The 23,951-nt window shown below is 42.8% G+C and overlaps 1 protein-coding gene across 4 annotated transcripts in view; it reads left to right on the forward strand.

Moving 5' to 3' along the window:
• Positions 1–23,951, forward strand: part of MLLT1 (MLLT1 super elongation complex subunit) — a 32,667-nt gene that overhangs the window by 531 nt on the left and 8,185 nt on the right. For 2 of the 4 annotated variants that reach the window (XM_086767326.1, XM_086767328.1), the window contains exons 1-7: positions 266–360; positions 3,447–3,627; positions 6,372–6,454; positions 15,306–15,449; positions 17,009–17,134; positions 18,856–19,400; positions 23,103–23,200. In XM_086767326.1, coding sequence (XP_086623452.1) covers positions 349–360; positions 3,447–3,627; positions 6,372–6,454; positions 15,306–15,449; positions 17,009–17,134; positions 18,856–19,400; positions 23,103–23,200 — 1,189 coding nt within the window. In that variant the 5' untranslated portion in view covers positions 266–348. Of the gene's footprint in view, positions 1–265; positions 361–3,446; positions 3,628–6,371; positions 6,455–15,305; positions 15,450–17,008; positions 17,135–18,855; positions 19,402–23,102; positions 23,201–23,951 lie in introns of those variants that run through there. The other 2 variants (XM_086767327.1, XM_086767329.1) reach the window with 2 other exon arrangements.

The raw sequence follows: 23,951 nt of genomic DNA on the forward strand, positions 1-23,951 counted from the left end.
GCCCCGCCTCCAGGCGTGAGGCGGCGCAGCTATTGGCGGCGGGCGGGTGCCTCTCTGGTGGCGTCGGTTTCCGGTTCCGCGGGGCGGGCGCCGGGGGGGTGGCGGGGCTGCTGCCTGTGAGTGACACACAATGAGGCGAGCGGCGGCGGAGGGGCCGTGAGGGGCCGCGACCGAGGAGGCGGCGGCCGAGGCGGCGGGGAGGGGGGTGGGGGGGTACGGAGAGCGGCTTCGCTCGTAGAGGGGGGGGAAGAGAGCGGGGGAAGAGACTCCCCCCCTCGCCGACCGGCCAGCGAAACCGCCGCGGCGGGAGCGAGCGAGCGAGCGGGGCCCGCGGCGCTGCGCCCAGCCATGGACAATCAGGTGAGGGGAGCGGCGGTGCCCGCCTCGCCGCGCCGCCGGGGAGGTGGGGCCCCTCGGCGCCGCCCCTCCCCGCGCGGGGGACACGCGTGGGGAGGGGACCGGGCCCCCCCTGCATCGGTGGGGGGGAGGGGGCCTGCACCGAGGGGAGCCCACCCGCGTCCGAGGGGGAGAGGGGGTTTGATTCCCCCAGGTGGTGCGGGGGGCACCGCGCCCCCCCCCCCGCTTTGGGGAGGCACACCTCCTCCCCACACCCCCTTTTTTTTGGGGGGGGGGGGGGTTTGCTCAACCCTCGCCCCTTCATGGGCGGCCGCGCTGCAGCCTCGCCCGCGGCGGGGGGTGGCTGCAGCATTTCCCGCAAATTCCTGCCTGGGCTTATTTACGGGGAGGGGTGGTGCCGGCGTTCCTAACCCCGCCAGCCGCCGTGCGAAGGGTTAATGCCACCGGGAGAGTTATTACCGCCGCGGGGAGGCGGAGGGAAGCCGCCCGTTAACGGCCGGGTCGCCGCGGTGCTGCGGCAGGCGGGGGTGGATGCTGGAAGTTTACCTGAGGTGATGGAGAGCAGGCGGGCTCAGGCCTTTTGTGTGCGGGGGAGCTGGTACCAGGTCAGCTCCGAGCCCGGGGTTCGGGAGGTGAGCCCCGCTATCCTCTGAATAATCATCCAGAGGAGAGCGAATGGCAACTGGTTATGGCTTTCAGGCAATTAGCACATCAAACGAAGAACCAGAGCAGCCTTCAGAATGTTTATTGAGAAGCTGAAAAGCAGACTCCTTTTATTATTACAAATTGTTTGAATAGGATCCTGATTTCCCTTTGTTGAGAGACACGCTTGGAAAAAAAAACCCTCCATTTTCAGTGGAGCAACTTTGGATGTTTGTTATCTTAGGAGATCTTATTTTCAAATGTGTTTCAACTTCTGGCTTAATTCATAGCGATTGCTAATGGGAGCGATATGTGAGGAGTATAGCAAGTACAACTTTCACTCTCAGTTAAACAGTTCCCTTTTATGTTTAATTTTGCTGTCTTCCACACAGTCCCATCTGTTTCTCAGCTAAAATTTCTCAGCCGTTTCAACTAGAAAGGCAAATCCCGTAGACTGACAGTCATTTGCGCTTCTCTGGAGAGGGGTAGTAACTGGCAACGGTAGCACAATTTAAAGGGTAATTATGGAATCGATAACGTGAAGCTGCAGAACAGACTGGCTCAGTTGATGTGAACGCTTGCGTGAACACTGTGGGAAGTATCCCAGCTAAAGCAGGCCTGCAAGCACCCTCCTCTGCGAGCTTAAAATTAAGGCAGGCGCTCTCCACATAATGCCCTTCTGCCGTAGGGAGAGATTGCTGTGCTTTGAGTGAAACGCACCTTGGCTTTTTTCTTATTCCTTAATACGACGTGAAAGAACAGGCGGCCGTGTACGTTCATTTTTAGCGCAGGAGCGAGATGGAGTCAATGTAGATAAGCCCTAAAGCGCAGAATGGGGAAAAAATGGCCTGCCAAGAGAACTTGCAGAGGAAGGTAACCTGAAGAAATGTTGCAGTAAAACAGGTGGAGCGATTAATTAGATGAGTTTCTCCCTGAGTCTTAGAATTGATGTGTTGGATGGCAGCTGAAGGTATTTTGCTATAAAGATAACTGCCTGAAAGTGTGTTAAGGCTTATAGTTGAAATTAGAACTGGACTGCAGTTTGGGAGGTTGAGCTTTGATACCTGCTACTCTGTAGACCTCCTGTGTGATCTTCTCGCAAAGAAAAGAATACTGAGATTGAGCGACTTGCGCTTTTCCAGAAGGTATTAACCGTGCTCTGAAAATCACCTTCCCATAAAGTGTCAGGTTGGGTATGCGAAATATTTTTGGAGCATTAATCGTGGTTGTAGTCCTTGTTGCAATTCCTCAATAGAAAAATGAGGATAATACTTTTCCTAAACATTAGTCTAGAGCTCAGGAAGCTTTCTCTTTCTGTGTTCATTGTCTAACATCATGCCTTCAGTTTGGGTCTGTGTCCACCTGCAATACAGGTAAATGACAAATAACGTTGCCTCTCCCAATGGTAATTCAGAACTGCTGGAAAGAACAAGACGCTTATTTTCACATCTTAGGTGAAGAAAGGACTAAAAATGGCCCCTTTTGTCATAAACTTCCAGGTGCCAAAGCTGGATTTTGCTGGGTTTGGTTTGAGATCACTGTGCTGCTGGTCTAGTTTGTGTAATGTCTATGCACAAAATTAGTAAATAGTTGGATTCCTTAGGTGTCATGCCCCATCTCTGCAAATCTTGCCCTAAGATTTACTTGCTTTAACTTGTGTCTGAATGCCATTTGCCTTTCCTCTGTTACATCTGTTTAATTCATTTGCTTGCTTCTGACTGTGAAGTCTGCAATAATATGTGGATTTTCACAATTAATTTCATCTGGGTTTTAAGACATTTAATAGGACTTTTGTGCTTTCAGTGAGATGCTGAATACACCTTCTCTGTTATCCTGTGGTTAGGGTAGGATTTGGGAGTGCAAATCAGAATTAGGTCATTTTGGTGTTGGATATTGTGCAGACATGCTATATGTTAGACTTGGTCTTTGAAAGTGTGTTAATAAAATATTTTCTTAAATAATACAGGCAGCATCATAGCTGTATTCTAGTGGATTACATATTCTAGAGAATATCATAAACCACCAACTAATGATCTAATTTTTCCTGTGGTTAGATTAGTTTTTTGTCAGTGCTGTGAGTTCTGTAAGCTGTGAACATTGAGTTCTGTCTCCGACAATTTCTAGAAATAAAGATTCTGCAGTTAGGGCTTTGCCGACAATTTAGTTGATAAGTGAGGCCGATAAACCTATCCTGCTTCTAAAGCTGTTTTCTCTGCAATGCTAATATTAGGAAGAAAATAGGTATGAAACGGTGCTAGGAGCTATTTTTATGATACCTTTTCTGTTGACAACACTGTAGTTTTCAGTATGAGACTAATCTCTTGGTGGAGGCTGTTGTATTTCCTCCCCTGCGGTGATCTAGCGTCTTCTGTCTGCGGGGCTTAGCATTATGCATAACATGTAAGCCGTTTCATTTTGCTTATGGCCTTACCTCTGTCCTAAAACAGTGCACGGTTCAAGTGAAATTGGAGCTGGGGCACCGAGCCCAACTGCGGAAAAAGCCCACCACCGAAGGGTTTACTCATGACTGGATGGTGTTTGTCCGTGGCCCGGAGCAGTGTGACATCCAGCATTTTGTGGAAAGGGTGGTCTTCCGGCTACACGAGAGCTTCCCGAAACCCAAGCGAGGTGAGTGTGTTTTTGAAGATGCGTTATTAGGTCTTCTCTGTATGAAAGAGCATCGTGCAAGTCAAGGTTGTCTTGGACTGTCAGTTTTCTCTAAAACATCTTCTTAAAGAGGAGCAAAATGTACATTGCAGGCACTTCAGCTTTAACCTTTACTGTCTTTGTTTGAGGAAGGTCAGGGAGAATGGGACCTTTCTTCTGATGAAAGGGCTGGAGGTGAGGTGCTTTCTGCTCTTATTTAAGCATTAGTACGTGCAGGTTCTCAAGACATTTAGTGACAGCAGAAGATAATTCATGTTACAGAATGTGAAAAGTAAATTTGATTTGTTAATATTCACCAACAAAAGCTGGAAGCATGTGATTCGTCAGAGATGCTCAAATACTGGGCTCGCATACTCACTGGAGTCTGTGGATTTTTTGCATTGGTCATTAAGCAGCCATCAGGATTCTTGCAATTTCTGATCTCAGGGGCCAGTTCAGGTGGTATTTAAGCCAGCAGAAATCAACGATGCCAAAGGGGCTGTGGTCTCTTTGCCACTGGCGGGCACATTCCAGCTGCCTGTATGCGTGCAAGTGCTGTGCGGTCAGCAAGGCTGGGGAGAGGATACAGACTGTGGTGTTATTTTCTGTTGGATCTGTTCATTGCTCTTTCTGACTGTGCAGCAACGTGAACCTTATTCTTGGCAGGGGCAGCAGGAATGCGTAGCTGAGGTGAAGGAGCAGGAATTGCCCTTTCAGCAGCAGTGGAGACTTAGATCTCCTTAAGATTGCGTAACTGCATCGGCAGTGTTATTGTTACGTGGTGTTACGCTGGCTGCTTAAGAGCATTGCCGTAAATTACTTTGTCATGTGCATTCTTTTGAAATATTTCTTTGGAAGACTGCTGGTCACCTAGGATGTCTTAGGACCACCTGCCACACTGGTGATGTGTGAGAGTCCACAGTGCAAAGTATCTTGAAAGTGTTCAGCTCATAAGGATGTGAATCTGCCCTGCGTGTTCATCGTATCGCCTTCAAATTGGTGGAGTAAAAGCGATGTATGATAAGGAAGTGCAATACTGAGCCGAAAGCTAATTTTTAGATAAAAGTTACAATCTGCTGTGTTACAATTCTTGTTGTCTAGTGTAATTACTTTATTACAAATAACTGTTTGGGATAGTACACGGTCTTTGCTCAGTTGGTTGCCGTATCATCTCCCTTTAAAGAGGCCGTTTTCCCCATCTTTTGGTTTTACATGCTTTCTTAACCTTGCTCACAATGCCAGCTTGCTGTTGACCGAGGTGTGCCTGGGTTGTACAGAAATTACATGGCGTATGCATGCTATTTCTGGATATGTTTGAAGGGTTTCTTTAAATGGTTTGCTCTTACTTGGAGCAAAAGCTACTGGTGAAGGTAGACTTGTGCTGTGAGCAGAGAACCCCTTTGCCACTCTATTCTAACAAATTAAAATTACTACACAAGCAAAGGAACCAAGGCTGCTCAGTCGATAGTCTTAAGATTCCTGCTGCCATATTGGCACCGCTCTTTGATTTTGGGCTTTTTCCCCTAAATGGTAGGGTTCTTATCAAATTCAAGTTAAAGAAAGTCTAGAGATTTTAATTATTTTTAGATATGTTCTTTTTTCACAGTTGAATTTTGAGTACTGCTTTCTAGCACCTTAACGATGGTGGAAGTGCTTAGAGCTGGGGATGATACATCTACATTAAAGGAAAATAATTTGTCTGCTCTTAGGTTTGAGATACTGTTTCCTAATTATATTAGTTACTTGGAATTCTTTAGAGAAAGTAAAAACATTTGCACTGAATTCCTCTAATTACTTAGTTGACTTTATTTACATATATTGTTGTGCATAAATTCTATGCAAGTGCATCCGGTTCCTGAGAGGGAGAATATCTGTGCTGGTTTCACGTTTCTTCTGGCAGCTGTTATGTATAGCTATGTCATGGCCAAGTAAGTGATCCTAGAATTCTTCGCGTTGGCTGTCACCGTACTGAAATGCAGTGGTAGATGACAGGAAGATACAACAGGGAGTGGGACAGGGGGAACTGAGGCAGGAAGCACACAGATACGTTCCTTGGAAGCGATTAACTTCTGTCATTGATGTTTCTGCAGTAAGCAGCACTGTGAGCTTAGCGGCAAACCGTTTAACCTTTCTCCATTTCCGTGTATGTGGAATAAATAGCAGGGCTTACCTGCCTGTCAGGTTTGTTACGGCGTTTGGATGAAGTAGCTTGTAGTATGGCTGTTGGGTAGTTCTGAAGATTGAGCATTGCAGGAGAGCGTTTCAAGGAAAAAAAAAAATAATCCGCTCACATGGTATGGTGTTTTGATTAATAAATTTTGACATCAAAGTAAATTTTACCTTTCCACGCTGTTCAAATTCCCACCTTTTGTGTCTTGGCATTTTTTTTTGCAAGACAGCTTTAACTGGCAGTTTGCATTGTTGTGGAACAGCACAGAAATGTAATTGTATCTCACTGCAAAAGGAGGGCAAGAATCTTGCGGAGGCTCTGGCATGGAGTGTTTTGTTTCCTTTCCATAGGAGGAGCTAAGAACAGATTTTCATGTTCTTAACTAAGCCTATGACCACCATCTTATTTTGCCGTTCGGTTGTTTTTTTCCTCACAGAGGTCAGTGTTTTAAATGTGTCCTGGGTTGTCAGAGGCCTATTTCTCATCTTGCAACCCTTTTTGGCTCAGATTAAGTTGTATTATATTCTAAGTTAACATTTTTCTGTTCTCTTTTCAGTGTGCAAGGAGCCCCCTTACAAAGTGGAGGAGTCTGGCTACGCAGGCTTCATTATGCCCATTGAAGTGCACTTCAAAAATAAGGTAGAATCTGATTTCTGGTCTTCTAATTGTTTTGAGCTGTGCCAGAGCCTGAAACCGCCTGACAGAAAGACTCTAAATTATGTGACTGTTTTATGTGTGTGTTTTTTATTAGTCTAATAAATAGAATTTAACTGGGAGTTGGAAGCTCCTGCCAGACTTCAAAAGAAAGCTTTGGCAGAAATGGAATTGTATGGAAAGGTGATATCAGGACAGCGTGATGGTCCTAGAGAGTCTGGACAGAGATTGTACCACTTGTAACCAGCTTCTCTAGCACGGATAACGTTAAAGCAGTTTAAAATATTTTATGCAAAGAGGGAAGTAAATAGTCATAAACCACAGATTTTATAAACATTTGTAAGTACTGTGTTGACTGGCAGTATATTAAAAAATCCATTTTTATTTGCAATCTTATTAAATTAACTGTACAGGTATAAAATTTGTATAGATCCAAGACAAAGATTTGTATATAAAGAAGAACAGGTATTTACAGCTATGTTAAAAATATTGTTCTGATTCAGTATTCTTCCAAAAAGAAAACAGTTAATCTTTCAAATCTTAAGGTGTATTGCCAAAAAGTATATGAAAGGTAAAATTTGGGATTTATTGCTTGCTTAAGTCTTACCACAGAGGTTGCACGCTACATGACTTGAGGAAGGTTATGAAAACAGGGATTTGGGCACTTGTGCTCGCATTAACGCGGTTTCAGTTAAATTGTTTTGTTGAACATGAGTACTGAATCTTTCTGGTTTTGATTACTACTTAATTTTTTTTTTTAAAAGTTCTGCTTATTATTCCTGAGAAGGAACCTAAATAACCTAAAAATTTGACTATTAAACCACATCACTGTGATGTGTGCTTTCACCCCAGCCCCCTCCACCCTCCGAGCACAAGCCATTACCCCGGGTTTTGTTGACAGCAGACATACAACAGCCTAATTCTATTTCACTTCCCAGTGTCCTTTCCATTGTACCTCCAGCAAGTGTATCTGTCTCTCGTTTCCTTCTCGCCCCGGTCTAGCACAGCATACTCTCCTGGTGGTGTCATTTGTGAATTATTAATGTTTTAGTTTGGTTTTTTTGGCCTACCGAATTGCTCTTGCTCCACTTTGAGTCTAAGTAATAAGCTAAATAATGCGACTGAACCACAAGAAGACTTGTCTTTGAAACCTGGGAACATTTTGCCCACAACTTTTTTTTGGGTGGATGGGGTAAGCCAAAAGGACGTGAAGAGAAGCAGCAGTTAGAGGGTAGGGGGTGAAAGTTGGTGATAGAAGCAGCTTTTTTGGCGAACGCTGAAAATTATGACGTGAATGCAAAAAAAAAATCCAAACTCAAAGCTTAAAAGTAAGTTGACTTCTGGTGGCTTTTCTGAGGTTTTGGGTGGCAGTCGGGAAACTCTTCATCTGCACTGTATGTTGGCTTAATTCAGGTTCCAGATTACCTTTACATTCCTGACCAAAAAAGTCAACTTCACCATACTGATTTCTTGTGTGGGGAATCTCGAATGACATGGTGGATGAACTATGTTTTGTTTCTACTCTTACCTTTATTTTTCCTTCCTTTCTTCACCTACTCTTTTGTCACGCTTGCCTTTTACCTGCAGGTCTCCAATGGCTTTGTCTCTCACATGTCCTCAGATCTTTCTCTCATTTGTCCTTATTTTGTATTTTTTTGTAGGTGCGCTTCTTTGCAATGACTGTCGTCTGCATTCATATACTTTCTTTCTCTCCATCCCCTGTATTCCTGTGCTCCTCACAGAATATGGAACTGGCAACTCTTCTGAATGTAACTTCACACCCACTGGGGCCATCACTTCTCATTGTTTCTGTAAACGCGTGACTGCATAGTTGTTTTTTCTAGCATTAGGGATAGGATGGCTTTTATAAATAAGGGAAATAGATGGTCTCTATTTTTAGTGGAAGCAATGGAAGTAGCAGTTAATTTAGGAGAAGGCAGTTTGATTTTGGCATTTTGGTCTTCGGAAACATGAAAATTAATAGGAAAACAGATTTATTTGCAGACTTGTGTTCAAAACTACAAATCTTCAAAATACTTATCCTTGCCTTGTTTTTCAGATGCTTGCATTATGAAGAAATTCTTTTTCACTTCTAAGCTAATTGACAAATTGACTAATTAAAGTATTTTAGACAGCACCTCCCATTATTAAATTAAGGGAAGCAGTGGTTGAGGGAAAACGTGATAGCTTTTGTCTTACCAACACATCCTTTGGAAAGAGACTTGTTCAGCTGTGACCTTGAAATATGTGATCTGTACTGAAGTTGCTTGAAATTTGCTTTTACTGCTTAAAAGTAATTTTTCCATCCTTATGTCAGCAAATGTTATATTCTCTGCACATTTGAAAGTCAAGCACGGTACTTAGGATTGCTAGAAGCTTAGAAACTGCCTGACGATGTGAACAATTTGACTCCTCTGACCAACCTTGCCTGGCAATAACGCCATCTCGAAATATTAAGAGCTATGATTATTTTCAGTAAGTGGAGCTGAAGGAAATATAGGTGGTAAATACTTCTGCAGAGATAGAAATGTAAAGAGAATAGACAAGCAGAGACTGGGATATAGTAGAAATTTAAAAGATGGGGAAAGAGGAGGAGGAAGGGCAAGGGCTTAGAATACAGCCTGTTTTCTCCTGCGTTAAAGAATGTGACATTAAAGCACCAAATGAAGAAGTCTTTACTACTTCCAGACCATATGTTCACTCTGATCTCTGTAAACCTGTTGACACTGGTGGGGATCAGCTGTTGTGTGTGGAGCATATATTGTTCTGAATTTGCCTGAATCGATTCCAGCATTTGGGACTCATCCTTGAGTGACTCCTTTCAAGTAGATGTTACGGATTCGTTCTGGGATTGGACAGAAAATGTTATTCCGTAGGTGGCTGGGCAGGAGGAGTCAGGTGGGTCTTTCTGGCCATATGCTCCCTACATTCTAGCAGGTTTTTGTCCATGTGTGTGCTCTCAATTGAAACAAGAGTTGCAAAGGCTTTGGGATTTGTTTATTGATGCATGTTTAGCTTTGTAAAGGTGAGAGCAGAAAGGATTTAAAGAGGGAGTGAACTAATCTGTGGAGGCTGATCTCTGCCATGGTTGGCTGAATTTTTTTTTCCACAGTTTAAGCCTCCTTTCTTAGCCATTTCCCTTCCCTGTTGTAATTTGTTACTAGGATGATAAATAGCGGTTGTCAGAGCCAGTGTACTCTTTGCTTTGGCTAAAGAAACACGGGCCTGTTCACTGCTAAGGAACAATTTTACTGAGAACAGCTTAAGAGTGTTTTTAGTGAACTTAATCGGGGAATTTTTTTAGGCAACTTTGCATAAAACTGCCCGCTAACTCTGTGTGTTGGAGTACTCTTGTTGTTGTCTGTTCAGAGTGGGTGCTCTCAGCCCCGCTGAACCTTTTGGTGCCTTTCTGTCAGACAGGGAGGTGTCCGCAGGGTATTAGAACAGGCTCTTGCACCTTTTTTTACCCTCTACAGACATAGTTATGCCTTGTTGGCGTGTCTGTCCTTCCTTTGCTGTAATTCAGTTCCTCAGTAAATATGTGCTTTCTCAGTCTTGTCGTTGGAATTATACAATGCATGTTTTGAATACTGCTCTGAACCTGGAAAGTTTGTAGCTTTGTGCTTTGCAGAGCCACGGTCTATGCAGGCCACGGGACTTGCAGTCTCCCTTGGTGTTGATGGCCTGCTAGAGCCTTTTTCTCTGTAACCGAACCTGAAAAACAAATGCCAGGGTCTCAGCAGGTTGAATGATAGAGCTTTCGAAAACACAGTTAGTGGATCATTTGAAATGGTTGAACTGAAAATGTTCGTGTGCTATTTCTGCTCTTAAATCCTTTGTGTTCCTTCCTGTAATGAGGGCTGCTGTTAGTGGCTTCTGGTGCTCAAATCAATACAAACTGGGTACAATAAATGCGTTGCTGTTTTTCTACTGCTCTTCCCCTTCCCTCTCCCCTGCTCAATTTCAACCGTCTTGAGACTTTTTTCGTGGCCTCGTTGTTGTCTCCAAATACATCTTAGTGGTATATGTTGTAATCTGGAGGCTGTAACGCGGGGGTGACTTTGGTATTCATCCCTTGTTACATTTTTTTGCATCCTAATCAAATTAGATCAACCCCGCCGCCCCCGAGAAAAGCTGAAGGTTTTGAGTACTTCCATGCTATTCCGATATAACGCAGATTATATAAATGCAACATGGATAAGATGTTGTATTAAAGTATCTTTAAAGATACTACCTTCCCGTTTCAGTGGTAGAGCTAAAAGGCTTCCAGTATTTACATAATCATAGAATTTTTAAGGTTGGAAAAGACCTCCAAGATCATCAAGTCCAACCATCACCTAACACCACCATGTAACTTGGGCTTTTTTTTTTTGAAGTGACGAGGAAGATAAGCAAAGAAAGCAGAGAAATCCCTTTGATTTTTCTGATTAGGTTCACAATAAAAACATGTATATTTTACTCCTGCAATATTTATAGGGGTGATACATCAAACGCATTTTAAACATATTGGAGAAGGGAGAAACTATTTGTGTTTCGAAGTAGGAACTCAGTGGAGATATGGTATGTGGGCTGCACGTGTGGCAGGGTGGGTGACACTGGAGATCAGAGCTGCGTATCGGGACCGTGCCAGCAGGACGGCAGCGGCTTGCGAAATGCTCCTCAGGCAGGCTGCTGTACAGCCTGTGCTTGTGTGAGACAGTCGATTTTTACTTAAACTGCTGCGTTATTGGGGCAGGGTCTGCACAGGCTTGAGGAAAGGAGGAGTAGATTTAGCCTGTTAGTATTTATTCAGTGTTGCTGGAAGTTGTGGAAGGGGCTGTAAAACTCGTCATTTTGCCTAGCCTTTAAGTGGAAGCGTGTGTCGCTGCTCACTTTTTTAGGTCTGTTCTATATTGTCTTACCAAACCGGCAGCACTTTCTTTTGTACTGCTGCTGAATGGTGAATCTTTTTTACCCTTTTTTGTCATAAATTAATATGTATTATCAGTTTACCCATTCTTCCGTCTGAGCAGACTGTTCTCCCGGCCAAAACACCTGGGCTGTGTGTGTTTCAGTAGCCGCTCAGTGTGGCACTTTAATTAGGCATCTCCCTCTGCTGAATAGATTGCAGTGCCTGGCAAGGGAGCGTTGTTGAGCGTAGCAGCTTTACCAGCCATGCCAGCGTCATTTCTGGTATTTGTAAGAGCCGGTAGATTATTGTTTTTGAGCAGAGAGTATGTTTTCCTAATTTCCAACAAAGTAATAGGCTTTGGGGGGGGTGTGGGGGAGAGAAGTTCTAAAATACCATTCTCTGTTATTTTACTTAACCCCGTAGAATCTCAAAAAAAGAGAAGTGTGTTTCATGGACTTGTTAGCAGTGTGTAACTTAAGGCTACTTGCTTTTAAAAACGAATATTGGGCCATTCACTTTTAAATGTCCTGTCTGGAAGCGGAGTGGAAGACTAGTCGGACGGGTTGTACGAGCCTGGAAAGGAGGTTTCACTTATACGGACGTTATGAACCGGTTACGGATAAATGGCTCTGTCAGGCGGGATCTGTGGCAAAAGGGAAGTAGTGTTAGATGTTATAGTTATTGAATAACCCTGAGTCTGCTTCCTTGGTGTGCCAGATTTTTGTAGATAATTTTGTTTTATGGCTTTCTAAAAGTGATTTATGAGCTTTATGCGCACGCTACCAGTGAAATTCTTTTGATTTGTGTTTAAGTGGCAAAGGGCACACCCTGCCTTAAAAACAGGACAAGGAAATTTTAACAAAAGACTTTGAAAAATTCCTCCTCTTACAAAAAGTGCCAAAAGAACTTTAACCCATTACTTCAGAACTCAGAAGAAAAATGAAGCAACTCTAGTGTTCATAAGAGTGCAGTGGCAGTCAGCGCAGACAGGAAGCTAGAAAACAGTAAAAATGAAGTGCAAGTACTCAGCTTTGGAGACTGGAGGTGGAGTAGGGGGATTTGCTGGATGGAGGGAAATTTACAGCAACTGCGAATAAAGCTTGGCCCTAGCTTTGTGGTACACATTTTTAGTTTACTTCTCTGGCATCTGAGATTTAAAGGGCAGATAAACACTGATGTTCTAAGGTGACTTGCTCCAAGATCCCATACCAGGTTAACCATTTATGTCCAAATTGACCATTGACTTTTAATCTGCATAACCACCATATCCACCAGTTAGAAATGGATGTGATCCAGCCTTTCTAAAGCCTTTATTGGAAGTAAGGGTCTTTTGAAAAGCTTACGATCTTGGAGAGCCACAAAATATCCACAGAAAGTAAGTCTCTCCCCTCTTCAATTTTACTTGTTGACATCAAGGGTTGACTATCAGAAGCTGGAGTCATCTAAGACTAAAGCTTCCCTTAAGCGTATAGCTGCTACTCAAGCAGGCGCACGTGAAGCGCTGTTGCGGTGTGAAAACAGACTGCCTGGGCCTAAGTTTGTAGGGTGGAAAAGTACCTATGCTCCCTTACAACTCCGAGCAGCAGGATGTGTACATCCCAGCGTGTTATTTAAAAGGCTTTCAAGTGTGACACTGTGGGGTCGGTGTGGCTTTCCATTTAAAGTCAGAGGATGTGTAGGTCCAGGTCAATTGAGAGAGGTTTTCCTTTCTTTTCTTTTCTTTTTTTCTTTTCTTTCTTTTTTTTCTTTTCCTCCTCTTCCCCCCCCCCCCACCCCCCCTTGATGGTTATTTTGAAGGAAGAAACTTTTAGGGAGGACCAGATGGGTTAAGCTTTGGAGTGTCTTGAGCTGTAATCATTAGCTGTGAGTGAAGGCAGTAAAGGAAAGAATGTTTATTTGCAGCTTTTTGCTTTGAGACTTTTGTACTCCCTTCTTTTAGGAGTGCTGTAATCTTAACTATTCACTTGGGTGGGGGGCTTTTGATGGCCGAGAGGATACAAAGGATATTTTAATGATCATGGTACTTGGCTCGGGCCTGGGTTCCCAGGGTGGTCGTGATCTGAGTTGGCGAGAACTCACATTGAAAAACTGTCTTAATTTTACCAAAAGTGGAAGCTCTTCAACAGAGGTACGATAAATATTTGGGAGGTTCTCTGCTGCTTTTGAGTCTATGTTAAAAATGGGCTACCTAAGATAAAAGGGAAATGAATCTGCTGCCCCTCTCCAGCTCTGAAAGCAGACAGGCAAGTGACAAAGCAGAGCTCTGATAATGCGATGGCGTAACAGCTTTTGACTAAAGCCTGCTTTTGCTAGGGTATCAAAGATCAATTTATTCCATGTTGTAAACTAGGAGAAGCATTTAAGAAACCACTTAGGCTACATTTGAGTTTTGATTCGTCCTTCATTTAAGCTTATTAGAGTTTGAGACCCCCTCTACGGCTGCTATTTTAACTGCAGTGTAAGCACGCGCATGCAGAGCTCACTAATGCTTCAGTTAATGAGAACAGTCGGAGAAAAGAGGAAAATGACAAGGCAGTATGTTTTGGAAGTATTTTTCTTTTTCTTCCCATTCATCTGTTTTAGCAGATATTGAATACTTTCATGTGTCCTTTCAGGACTCTCCCAAAAGCTGATCTGAAGACCCTCATGTTGGTAGCATCTTCTTGCTTGCTAACGGGAGATGATTCTTTTGTACGTGTGTGCTTATATGTCAGCCTTCCCCTGTCTGGGGAGTTAGGACCCAAGACCTTGACTTCCAGGTGGGCTTAGGGGACTGATTTTGATGTAAACCAGGTGCGACCACCACAATTTTTATTATTAGAGGTATAGTTTGTACAAGAAATGGCTGCTTTAGTGATGTTAGTATCCACCAAGCAAACAGCAGGAATCAGCGTGGTCTGAAGCTGTTTGACGCTTCAACCTATTTTCAGCAAATCTAATGGCTTGGGCTAGAAGCCTGCGGCGTCTGTTCCCATACAACAATGCAGCTACACCAGGAAATCAAGCTGCTGGATATGAATTGTGGAAAAGACTGCTGTGCAGCTGCTTGATGTTGCGCGTTGAATGAGGCATGTGGGATGCATTCATGTAAATACTCAGTGTACTGTAAGCCTCTGTGTGGTTTGCAGGAGAGTCTCTTTCCCCACATTTTGAGTTTTCGTCTTGAAATGCAGAATACAGAGTAACACCGGGAAATATCATGGCAATATTTGTAATGCACAAGTAGTATGCAGTATTTACAATTTTGGGGAGGGGAAAGGGAAGGATTTCTACAGTCTTCTCTACTGCAAATGCTGAGTGTTCGCTGTGCTTCTGCAGCAGGTGAAACAAAACCAGTGAGGCGCAGATGATCCCCAATATGCATTCAAACTCCAGATTTCTTCAGTGAAAGTGCCCTTGGAAAGTTCAAAAGCCTAGGATATCTTCCCATTCAGCCCCTGCAATATGCATATTGAAAAGGATTTTACAAAACAAGTCATCCTTTTACCATTGGGTTTAATCTTTTCTCAGTACCCGCAGAGATCCTGTGGGTTCAGAAGTTGTTCCTTCTCTAAATAAAGGATTATGCCTTTCTTAATATTGATACTTACAATTCAGTTGCTTCCCAAAGGAGATAGGATCTGAATTTCTGTGAAAACAAAATAGTGGATAAAGCTTGTGAATCTGCTTCCCTAGGAAGACTTGAACAGCTTTAAGCAGACAATTGTCAGTCAGTATCCTTGTCTGTGCGTTGCTTTTGCAGTGAAAAGCCGTGCCTAAGTTTCTGATATGTTAACTTTAGGCACAAATAGCTTAATTTCTAGCCCTCTGATCTCGTGATGAAAAACTCTATGGATGCAACACTTGGTGGTTTATTTGGGATTTTCAGGACTGACTGTATGAATACTCTGACTTAGCGTGCATGCCAAACTTCTTCCGTTTTCCCAAAGTCTGTCTTGTTTTTAGGAGGAGCCGAAAAAGGTTTGTTTCACGTATGACCTGTTCTTAAATTTGGAGGGAAATCCACCTGTAAACCACCTGCGTTGTGAGAAACTGACTTTCAACAACCCCACCAAGGAATTCAGACGCAAACTCATTAGGGCTGGAGGGGTAAGTGCCAAGGGGACTGGAGACCTGAGGAGGTTCTGCTAAAATGTGTCGTGATCTCATTTTGCTCTGGGATTTCTTTTTAGCTGCAGCCTAGCAGAGTACAGTTTTCTACGTTCATCTAAAGGATGACCCAGCCAATTTTTACACCTGGTTATGACTGCAGCAGTTGAAGCAGAACTAAACCATTGCTGCTGTAATTGGTGGCACTTAATTTTCAATTTAAATGTGACCATTAATATCAAAGCACTATAACCTCTCTGGAAATTGAGATCTTCTGTGGATCTTGCACGCTGTCCGTCAGACAGTTAGTTATATGCGACGTTCCTAGTGTCATGAGCTGTATCCGCATAGAAAAGCTCAAGAAAAGGAGAGACTTTCAGTCTATTCCTTACTCATTTTTTTTGCCACAGGAAGGCTGAATATTTAGCAGTTCCTGGTCAATAAATGTCCTCTGAACCTGAAGATGGCTGCTTGTGGCTTAGGTAACAAAACAATTAAGGAAAAGTGTTAGAATATAGAGTGAAAATGTGTGCAAAAAAAATAGATATACTCTTGAAGGCACAATGAGATACCAGTTGCTACAGTGTACGAACTCTTACTTCTGGGAAAGTGTTATACAGTGATAGACTAGAGAAATGATCCTCAAATAACCACAAGTTCGAGGCAAATGAGTACAAGCCACAAAGTGCATGATGTTTTTAGTAAGACAGGATGTCATGATTGTGTTTTGACACCCCCAAGTATAGTAATGTAAAATTACATTCTGTTCAAGGACTTTATTCAAAATGGTCTTAACTGCTGGGAAAATTTTCTTCTGGAAAAATGTATTTCTAGGCTGAAAAAGTAAAAAAGTTGTGGGGAGGTGTGTTGGTAGTAAATCTCAGGAGTGGCAAGTATTCCAGACTGTTCTGTCCAGATCTTCCTTGGTGTGCCAGTGCTTTTCTGTATTGGGCATAATGAGGAAGGTGCTTATGTCAGCCGTAGGATGGCTAGGACGTCACTTGCTGTCTAGGATTTTCATGGTACGTTATTGTATTCCTTATGTATTGAGGTGTTTAATCTGTGAATCACTTCTGATGCTGTTCATCTGGTGGGGATTTTCAACGGATTGTTCTGACGGAATATAGGGGACCTAAGAAGGAAGGTGTTTCAGTGCTTGGTGTTAAGATCTTGTCAAGGGAGAGGCCCAAGACCTACTTCTAGATTTATCTTGCTGCCCTTTTGCAGGATAAGAGCACTTGCAGCAGAACACATTTCTTGTCCAGAGCTTTATTGCCTGCCTGTGCTCAGAATATTGGCATTCCCTTTGGGAAAGATACTTGATATTGCATGTTGCCTTTCTTTTTTTTTTTTTTGTGGTTTTAATGTTCTGTGTTTGAAGAGTTGCTTGAAACTGAGCATTACCTAGACAATATATTTTTATGGCCTTTAAGCAGGGGGAAAAAAACATTCAAAAGATGAATAATAGTGTGTTAATTGAGCAGGTGACTTAACATAATCATGTGTTAATAGTCCATGCGACTTTACTCATACGTAATTTTTCTCATCTTTATTACTAGGTAATGGTAATGCCAGAAGGAGCAGAAACTGTTTCAAGGCCAAGTCCAGATTATCCGATGTTGCCCACAATACCGCTCTCTGCCTTCTCTGATCCCAAGAAAACCAAGCCATCCCACGGGTCAAAGGTCAGCGAAGCATGCTTTTGTGTCATCCTGGGGTGAAGAAGTCTTTCAGGACTTGCTACTAAGAGCTTGTTCAGCAACTGTTTCTGGCTACTTCTAATGGTGAAACTTTCTTCCTTGCACTCTGTGTAGTTCGCTACCTAATGGTCTGGAACTTACCATAATTTAGGAGGCCTTTTAAAGATTTGCTAGACTTCTCTCCAGGGAAATTTTGAAAGAAAAATTAAATGTCCAAGACTGGGGATTTTTGGTGAACCATATCTTCCTCCTGATCTGCTGTAGCAGATAACGTTGAACTAAATCCTCTCTGATTGTTTTGACTTTTATCCTTGATGCTGAGGAAGAATTATGTGGATCTTTCGTTGTCTGTCACGTAGAGCTGTACTCATAAGTCCTTGCGTCTCTTAGCAGCAAGGCTGAGTGGAATCAGGACTTCCTCTGTCACTAGGACTGCTGAGGGTAGTGGTGTAAAGAACCTAAAACCTGCTGCACTCATTCAAACTAGTGATTTCAAAATCTGATGTTTGCATCCAGCAATATCTAGTTCTTGAGACTTCTGAAGAACCTTAAATCTTCTCCCCCCCCCCCCGCCCTTCACTGATGCGGTGAAGCATTTTTTTTGTGTAATTCTACGTGGGAGAAACAGTCCACAAGCAGTGTGTTTTGAGGGAGATTACATATGCTTTATCAGCCTGAACAGTCACCAATATTAACAGCAATTCATTTTATAGTGTAATTCAGTTCTGATATCCATTTTCTTCAGGGCTCTAAACACTTCTGGCCCTTCAGTCGTACTTTCTGATGTTGATGTTATGAAACAGAATAAAGATGACTTATCTGTTAGTGGCTGATTTAATTTTGCTGAGGAATTAAGCGTTAGAAAACAGAGTAGAGAGAAGAGAAATAAAGGGCACTGACATCAGCTCTGGTGAAAATTGCCAGTAGCTAAAGAGACAGTAGTCTCCTGCTTCTAGGTTGCCCTCAGAGGTGCATATGTGTTTGCATCTCGGAGTGTCCAGTTCTTTCTCCAGTGTCTCCCCACAAGATCCACTTCTGTAAGTGTTCTGAGTTCACATGTAATTCGCAAAGGGAAGTACTCCTTTGCCTTCGTGCATAGCTGAAGGTTCTGCTGGGCAGAGCTCTAATGATTGGTGTTTAAAGCTCTTGTTAAAGGAAATCAAATGCCTGGTGCTGTAGAGACTTTGGCTCTCATGGTTGTGGGGACAGTCAGTATTTTTGTTAAGTTGCAGTGTGGTTGATGTGACGAGTTGGGGACTAGGCTGTGAACATAACTTACGTTTGCCATGGATGTGATTTAACCTTGAAAGATATCTTTAGTTGCTGGGTTTTTTTTCCCTAAAATGTGGTGTGAAGTATAAGTTTGTAACACAGCTTGAGTGGGTTTTCTCTTATCTGGCTTCAGATGTTAGCCCTGCAGATTAAATCTGAAATAAACATCTATAGATGTTTATGGACCTCCTTTTGTAGACCATAGAAACAAACAGGCACTTGTGAGGCATATTTCTTCTGGTCCTGACGTAGATGCCCACTGTCAGTTTCTGTCCATCAGCTTTAGGGAAATCTAGATGTCTACCTCGGGGGTAGGTAGTCTGTGGGTGGATGTCTATGTGGAGCAAATGCTTATGAGAATATGTTTTATGATTCTGTGCAGAACTTCGGTTTCATACCTAGCTTGCATGTTTCTGTTGCTGTTTGCATTTTAGGATGCGAACAAGGAAAGTAGCAAGGCATCCAAGCCACACAAAGTAACCAAGGAGCACAGAGAGAGGCCAAGAAAAGACTCTGAGAGCAAAAACTCCTCCAAAGACCTCGAAAGAGAACAAAACAAGCCTTTGAAGGACTCCTCCAGAAAACCCACTGAGAACAAACTGCCTAAGGAGGAGAAGGCACCTCCAAAAGCTGCTTTCAAGGAACCAAAACTGGCCGTGAAGGAGACCAAGCTGGAGAACACTTCTCCAAAGGGCGGGCCACAGCCGGAGTTAAAGTCTTCCAGCAAGAGGCCGTCCAATGTGGAGTCACCAAAGCCTAGTGCCAAAAAACAAAAAAAGAGTAGCTCCAAAGGGGTAAAGAATATCCTAGGGACATCTCCCAGAACCTCGTCTTCCTCATACCCAGAGAAGAAACAAACCAAGGAGAAGATGAATGCCAAAGTGGAAAAGGTAAAATCTGAAAGTGAAGCCAAGGAGATCAAAAAGCCTGTGGAAATGGAAGAGTCGAATTCAGAGGATGAAACTTCTTTCAAGTCAGAGGTGAGTAGGGATTTGTCCTTTACCAGAATTTTTAAATATGCTGTTTAAATCCCTGCGTGAAAAAGGTGGTCAAAAATATTCCCTCAGACAAGACAGAGAACCGGATTGGCAAATGGTTAGGTTGGGTTGTATCCCAAATAAAATTCTACTTTGAAAATCCTTTCAGTATTAATTGTTACTGCTACCTGGTGTACCTCCTGTTTCAGATACGCAGTTCTTTTTAGATTTATCTGCAGGCAGAGCTGCCTAAAAGTCAGTTTAAGCTTATGGTCTGTCATTTGTCCCTTGCAGTGACATTTATAGAGCTAGGATTGGCGTAGATATGCTTTCTACCTGCTTATGATAACATATTTTTTAACATGATCTTAATTCAGTAAAAGGAGGAAATAATTTCAGTTTTGTTTCTTAAAAAAAAAACCAAACCAGTATTAAAATGTAAATAAGAAACCCTGTTCCTGACACGGCCTGTAAGAAATGTGCTATTGGCTGAAGCTCAAAATGCAACCACATGCCACTAAACCTAAATAAATTGTGTTGTAAAACATAAAACAGATTATGTTGTTGTACTTGTAGTTGTACTACTATTTTAAAAAGCTGTCTAAATATTTTTTCCTTCTTACAACTAAGAACATTCCTTGTCCTCTGTTTTCTAAAAATTGTTGTCTAAAAGAAGGCAAAAAAAAAAAAAGTAGGAGGGGAAACAACTTAATTCTTGCTACTTTTTGCTTATATGTTTTGTATTTGCTCTAAAGAGGCCGTGTATCTTCTAATTGGATTGACGGGATAATATCACATGAATTTTTGAACTGCTTCCTACTGACTACTTTTAGCAAGGTTTGTTTTACTAGAATAAATCTTCTAGGGACAATTTGTATTATGATTTAATCAGCACCATGATACAGTAAGTATTGATGTGTTTATTTCAGAAAGGATTTTTTTTTTTTCCAAAGGATTCCCAGTAGAAGAGTTTATTGGGGAAGTGTTAATTCAAGTTACTCGGCAAAGATTTATTCCAGATTGATTAAATGTGTAGCTTGTGCCTTAAAAAGCAGCTCCACTTCTAGCCCTGTACCTGAAGCGCATCAGTGTGTAGCAAGCCCCTCATCTCTGTACCAGATACACAGCCCTCGCTGCGAGCTTCTGTGCTCTGCTAATCTCTGAGTCCTGAGTGCCTCGTACTTCGTTATTTCTTACATATCGTTCATGCCCCTGGGACTCTCCATGCAGCTGTAAGCTGATAGTGCTGTTTAGACTGTTCCATGAAACCAGACTGTGGTTGTGGTTCCTCAGCATCTGCTGCAGTCCTGTCCTGCCCCCCAACAAGCTCTGTATGCTTCTGTGTCCTCTCTTGCACCAGCTCTCGTGTCTGTTGGATGCTTGACAGAGGTATTTGAGTGCTAGCCCAGAAGGAGGGCAGGAATACTCTGTGTGACGGACAGGGAGCCGTGGCAGCTGCCAGTCAGATCAGCTTAGGTTTCTGTGGAACTTGAAGCTTGAGGGTATAACTGCATAATGCGTTGGCATCAGCAGAGGAGACTGAGTTGCTTTTCCACCCTGGGGGGTTCTTTTTGCTCCCAGCGCTGCAGTTTGCTCCTCCATCGTTTGTACTGTACAGCTGTTCGGGGAATCTGTGTGGTAAGCCACATCACTAAAGCGAACGAGCAGCTGGAGGTGGACCGGGGCCCGGAAACTCTTAAATCAGCTCTGCTGCTGCAGCCAACATATTGTGCAACACGCTCTGGGGCTGCAGCTCCACCATTGCTTTGAGTTGACATCTTTGCAGGCTGCTGTTGAAAGAAACAATCTTGCTCTCATTTGTGCTGCTGGCATGAGAGCTCGTGTGGCTGCACTGTGCTGTAGGAGTTTCTCCTTCCATTTCAGCTCCTACTGAAAGTTAGTTGTCCTTTTTTTTTTTTTCTTTTCTTTTCTTTTTTTTCCTTCCTTCCTTCCCCCATCAGGTCCAGTTCCCTGAACTGGCCTCATGCTTGGCTGCCTAAGTGCTAGTGCTGACAAAAGGGAGAGGCTGAGATGTGAGGGCAGGATTGCTGGTTTCCATTGTCGGCGTGTGCTTTTGTCATATCGCTGTGACAGGAACCACGGCCTGAGCACGCAGAGCGTGTCCGGCTGGACGCCTCCGAATCGGCTGAAATAGATTATAGGGTTAACAGCAAAAGGAGAGCGGGGGGCTGTACAACTTCCAGCTGCTTCTTAAGTCCTCTTAAGTTGTTTTAGGGTAACCCCTGATAGATTATCAGGGGTGAAGGATGTTAGGATTGAGTCTGCCAGTAGGACACAAGAGCTGTGCTCCCTTGTCTTTAAAATACTGCTCTTTGCTTTGTAATTGTTGTGATTACAAAATTACGTTGTAATTTTTCTAAACAAACAGGGCTGCTGCAGTGTGCCAGTAGATCAGACATTGGAATTAAGTTAAGTTTGCTACGGAATCAGTCACAAGGGTTGTAATACCCCTTTTTGACACTTTTCCCTGCCTTTTTACAGTTCAATAAATGAAACTCTTAACAATCCATGGGTGATAAATTATAGGGGAGGGAGGTATTGAGATGAAAGTCCTGCTGCCACTTTTGCTTATTAATGCCCAAAGCTGCTGAAGTGCCTCTTCCTACCTGTGTACAACGTCTTTCTGGTATTAACACTTGCTGTAATAAAGTTTATTGATCAGGGGGAATGTGGCATTTTTCTAGCGTCGGGATTTAGTAGTGGAAGTAATAGGTGGATTCCCAGGAATGGGGCAACGAATTTGAAATGCTAAATTTCCAGGGAATTACTTCTAAAAAGGCAAGCTAATGCTACAGTACATTGAGAATCTTTAAGCTAGATCCTACTGAGGAACAAAAAACCCGTTAAGGTTGTTGTAGTAGTCGCTGCTGCTACTGGGGATGAAATAGTTGATTTAGCCTTCGCTGCCACCTCGTGGTCCTTTAAGCTAAAGCGTGCGATTGCTCTCCAGTAGCTGGTTTTAAGTTAAAAAACATGCACAGCACTAAAGCTTTGTTTCTGGATGCTGTCATTATCAGCAGTTCATGATATCTTTTTTCCTCACTCTTATTAGACAGTATGCTCCCGGCATTTCTGCTGAACGCTGGCAGCGGGGCTGGATTCAGAAGAGTGTAGCTGGTTTCTGTTATGTTTTCACAATAAACTGGAAACAGTACAGTGGATCCCACAAATTGGTGTAGAAACAACTGTTTTGGGGGTATAGTAATAATTATAACAATTTTGTGGTCAAGTGAGGTAGTTAAGGTCCTTCCCATGTTTGGTATGGGGTGTTCAGAGGGGGATGCTGGTGGCTTACAATAAATACACCTTTTCAAGAGCGCTTTGATAATTGTGCTAGGTTGTGTGCTAGTCATCTTTCGCATTTCAAAGTAAGGGTTTTTTCACTTTGACATTTTTCAGATGCTGTTTTTCATCTCTTGAGGCTATTTGAGACTAGTGGCGTGAAGGGAGCTGTTGATGCTACTGCCCAGGAGCACTGAGCTATAGTACATCAAAGTTTTCATAAATGTTGTTTTTATTCACCTTGCACTTTGCATATTTTCTGCACTTCCAAGAACTGCATTCAGTGATGTATGATGTTGTAGAGTGCTTACATGCTTCTGTCTCAGTGTGCTTTGTGCTCTGTGCTGGTTTTCTGAATTAGAAAGGTTAAGATTTTTTCTTTTTTTTTTTTCCATTTTATGGGGGGTTAAGTCTGTCCAGTCCAGCCCTTCCAACTCCAGCTCCAGCTCCGACTCCAGCTCTGACTCTGATTTCGAGCCATCTCAGAACCACAGTCAAGGTGTGTTGCAAGAAATAAAATTTGTTAAAATCTTCCTTGCGTAACTTCAAAAGGCTCCTGAGAATTAGATCTGTTTTCCCAGCACTATATATAAGGCTAATATGGTTTTTTGTATGAAATAGTGTTGAAGCTGTGACACTTCAGCAAGAAAAGGCAAGAATGTCATAGTGTAATCATGACCAAGTATTTTTCTTTTTTTGGCAGTGAATTTGAGAAGGGTATCTCTCTGGATATGGTTCTTTCCCTGTTGACTTTGGCTTCTGCCTCGGTTTATAAATGTGTTTGGTGCTGCTTGATCTGTTCACCAGAATATCTCTCCTACGATCTCATATTTATTTTATTAAAAATGTGACATTCATCATTTTGCCAGTGCATAACAGCTGCTTTTTCAGATTCCTCCTCTGTAATCCAGAGATATACACTGTGGCAATAGTAAATGTTCTAACCTTAGCAAATGCTGTGTTGCTACAAATACTGTCTCTTGAGTGACACTTAAAGTAGTCCCTAAACGCATGAGAAATGTGTCTTTTTGTTTTAATTTCAGAAGAGTGGGAGGATTTGTGAGGAGGCTAGGCTGGCTTTACAGCAGTTGTAAAGTTTGTCAAATCTGCTTTAGTTTTGAGACTGGAATACAGTGTCTTTTAGCAATATCTGTGCAAACTGAAAATACCAGCGACGTCTTACTGAGAAATCTTGATGTATCTTAACAATAACTAATTCAGGTTAGATCAGAGCTCACATGGAGTTCTGC

This window comes from Chlamydotis macqueenii, chromosome 26, assembly GCF_036417535.1.
Source record: "Chlamydotis macqueenii isolate bChlMac1 chromosome 26, bChlMac1.mat, whole genome shotgun sequence".
Taxonomy (NCBI): domain Eukaryota; kingdom Metazoa; phylum Chordata; class Aves; order Otidiformes; family Otididae; genus Chlamydotis; species Chlamydotis macqueenii.